This window comes from Melozone crissalis, unplaced genomic scaffold (genome assembly GCF_028551555.1).
Source record: "Melozone crissalis strain CALT ecotype California unplaced genomic scaffold, PUWL_Pcris_2 ptg000041l_1, whole genome shotgun sequence".
NCBI classification, from domain to species: domain Eukaryota; kingdom Metazoa; phylum Chordata; class Aves; order Passeriformes; family Passerellidae; genus Melozone; species Melozone crissalis.
Genome location: NW_026535819.1, coordinates 631,432 through 634,824, shown reverse-complemented (window position 1 = coordinate 634,824; position 3,393 = coordinate 631,432). Strand labels below are relative to the sequence as shown.

The following is a 3,393-nucleotide window of genomic DNA, read 5'->3' as shown; positions in this document are numbered from 1 at the left end:
GCCCACTGCTGCTCCAAAACCCCTCCGGTTCTGCGCACACCTGGTGCAGGTGTGATGCGGGGCCCAGGGCTTGCTGGATTTTAAAGGGCTCTTGATTCAGGGCCTGAGGTGACATCAGGCGTGCCTGGGAAGTGCTGGGGTTGCAGCCGGAGCCGCGGGGTGCCCGGTGCCAGCTGGGGTGCCCCGTGGCAGAGGCAGCGTGCAGGAGGAGCAGGGAGTGCACCAGGGACCGCCTGCGCCCGTGATGAGGGGCAGCGACCCTCAGCCCCTCTGGTTCCCCCAAATCCCCCCCGGCTCCCCCAGCCTGCGATCCCCAGCGAACCTCATACCACCGGCAGCTCTCGGAGCCGCGCTGCCGGCGCGGGCACGGGCACAGCCCGCATGGCACGGTCTGCATGGCACATCCTGCATGGCACATCCCGCATGGCACAGCCCGCTCGGCACAGCCCGCATGGCACGGGCACAGCCCGCATGGCACGGCCCGCACGGGTACTGGCACAGCCCGCATGGCACAGCCCGCATGACACGGCACGCACGGCACAGCCCGCATGGCACGGTCTGCATGGCACAGCCCGCATGGCACGGCACTCATGGCACGGCACTCATGGCACGGCACGCATGGCACAGCCCGCACGGGTACTGGCACAGCCCGCATGGCACGGGCACAGCCCGCATGGCATGGTCTGCATGGCACATCCTGCATGGCACATCCCGCATGGCACGGCACTCATGGCACAGCCCGCATGGCACGGGCACAGCCCGCATGGCACGGCCCGCACGGGTACTGGCACAGCCCGCATGGCACAGCCCGCATGACACGGCACGCACGGCACAGCCCGCATGGCACGGCACTCATGGCACAGCCCGCATGGCACGGCACTCATGGCACGGCACGCATGGCACAGCCCGCATGGCACGGCACGCACGGCACGGCACTCATGGCATGGCCCGCATGGCACGGCCCGCATGGCACGGCCCGCACGGGTACTGGCACAGCCCGCATGGCACGGCACGCATGGCACAGCCCGCATGGCACGGCACGCACGGCACAGCCCGCACGGGTACTGGCACAGCCCGCATGGCACGGCCCGCATGGCACGGCACGCATGGCACGGCACGCACGGCACAGCCCGCATGGCACAGCCCGCATGGCACGGCACGCATGGCACGGCACGCATGGCACAGCCCGCATGGCACGGCACGCACGGGTACTGGCACAGCCCGCATGGCACGGCACGCATGGCACGGCACGCACGGCACAGCCCGCATGGCACAGCCCGCATGGCACGGCACGCACGGCACGGCACGCATGGCACAGCCCGCATGGCACGGCCCGCATGGCACAGCACTCATGGCACAGCCCGCATGGCACGGCACGCATGGCACGGCACGCATGGCACAGCCCGCACGGGTACTGGCACAGCCCGCATGGCACGGCACGCATGGCACGGCATGCACGGGTACTGGCACAGCCCGCATGGCACGGCACGCATGGCACGGCACGCATGGCACAGCCCGCATGGCACGGCCCGCATGGCACGGCCCGCACGGGTACTGGCACAGCCCGCATGGCACAGCCCGCATGGCACGGCACTCATGGCACGGCACGCATGGCACGGCACGCACGGGTACTGGCACAGCCCGCATGGCACGGCACGCACGGCACAGCCCGCATGGCACGGCCCGCACGGGTACTGGCACAGCCCGCATGGCACGGCACTCATGGCACGGCACGCATGGCACAGCCCGCACGGGTACTGGCACAGCCCGCATGGCACGGCACGCATGGCACAGCCCGCACGGGTACTGGCACAGCCCGCATGGCACGGCACGCACGGCACGGCACGCATGGCACGGCACGCACGGCACAGCCCCAGCCCCGGGCCAGCCCCTGTCCCCCCGCTCTCCCCGTGCCCAGCGGCGTGAGGGACCCCGCCCCAGGGGAGGGGGCTCCCACCGCCCCGGCCCTTCCAGGGAAGATTTAGAAGGCCTGTGCGATGTGCAAATCCCAAAGAGCTGACGGAGACGTTATTAAGGGCTGGTGGGTGATGGCTGCTCGCAGCGTTATTAAAGTGCTCAAAGATTGTGTCTGCGATAGCTCCGTGCTCACCGTGTCCTTCATGGCCACTTCCACAGGGACGGAGGCAAGGAGAAAGGCAGAGGATCGATAAAAGGATATTACCGCTGGGCCAATCCCAATAATAAGAGAGGTGATATATACACACCATTTAAATTGTCCAACACATTTAATGTTCATTAACACTAATTTTCACAGTGCTGGCGTTTAATGTATTATTGCAATGAAATTAATAAAAAAATACCCCACAGGAAATATAATTTAACTGTTTATAAACTTACCTTTTGATTGCCAATTTCCTGCCGAGCTCTGCTCCTGCTTTTGCAGGAAGCTGCAGCCACGAGAGCTGGGGGCCAGGGCTGGGGGTCCCTGGAGCCCTGTGCCCACAGCCCGGGCACGGCACAGACCCCCAGAGCTGGCAGAGATGTCTGGGAGAACCAGGGGCCCTTGTGCTGTTTTTCCTCCTTTTATCTTTACCCCTTTTTAGCAACCTCCTTCAGAATCCTCCCTTCTTCTTCTCCTTCAGAACTTCCTCAGCATCACACGGATGAATGTTCATATCCTTGTGAAAAATCTTGACTTCAAATAGGTTTGGTGTATGGGCATTTTTCACATAAAAGAGAAGAAATCACCATGCAATAGTTTTGTTATTCTGCAGCAACTACTGGGGAATTACATATTTATTTATCTCTTACGAAGCACAGGGAAATTGTATTTGGCCACAGTGTATAAATTGTGGCATAATTACCGTAAAATTTATAGTTTTTATACTTCCAACAAGTTAGCTTTTAAATCACACAACCCCATGTAAATACTTTAAAATTATTCAGTAATTACTTATTTACATTGTAATTAAAATAAGTAATTAGCATACATTTACAGAGGATTTACATACTTAGTTGTGAAAATAGTTCCTTGGCAGATGCAAAAAGAAATCTTCAGCTGATCATAAAAAAAAGTGGAGAATGGATGTGTGTGTGTGTGGAGGGAGCCGTGGTGGCGGTGCGACAGCAGGGCAGGGTGTGCCCATCGGGACAGGGTGTGCCCATCGGGACAGGGTGTGCCCATCGGGATAAGGGTGTGCCCATCAGGGCAGGGTGTGCCCACCGGGACAGGGTGTGCCCATCAGGGCAGGGTGTGCCCATCGGGACAGGGTGTGCCCATCGGGGCAGGGTGTGCCCATCGGGGCAAGGTGTCAGGGTGTGCCCGTCAGGGCAAGGTGTCAGGGTGTGCCCACCGGGATAAGGGTGTGCCCATCAGGGCAGGGTGTGCCCATCGGGACAGGGTGTGCCCATCGGGGCAGGGTGTGCCCATCA

At 61.5% G+C, this 3,393-nt stretch overlaps 1 protein-coding gene across 1 annotated transcript; it reads left to right on the top strand.

The window, feature by feature from the left end:
• Positions 1 to 1,029: 1,029 nt before the first annotated feature.
• Positions 1,030 to 1,926, top strand: LOC128942182 (histidine-rich protein PFHRP-II-like). Its single transcript, XM_054284489.1, has one exon. It carries the CDS (start codon positions 1,030 to 1,032, stop codon positions 1,924 to 1,926), a length of 897 nt encoding a protein of 298 aa, XP_054140464.1.
• The last annotated feature ends 1,467 nt before the right edge of the window (positions 1,927 to 3,393 follow it).

Excerpts from the sequence above, each read along its gene's own strand:
- LOC128942182 (XM_054284489.1), top strand. The coding sequence starts at position 1,030 with ATGGCACGGCACGCACGGCACAGCCCGCACGGGTACTGGCACAGCCCG.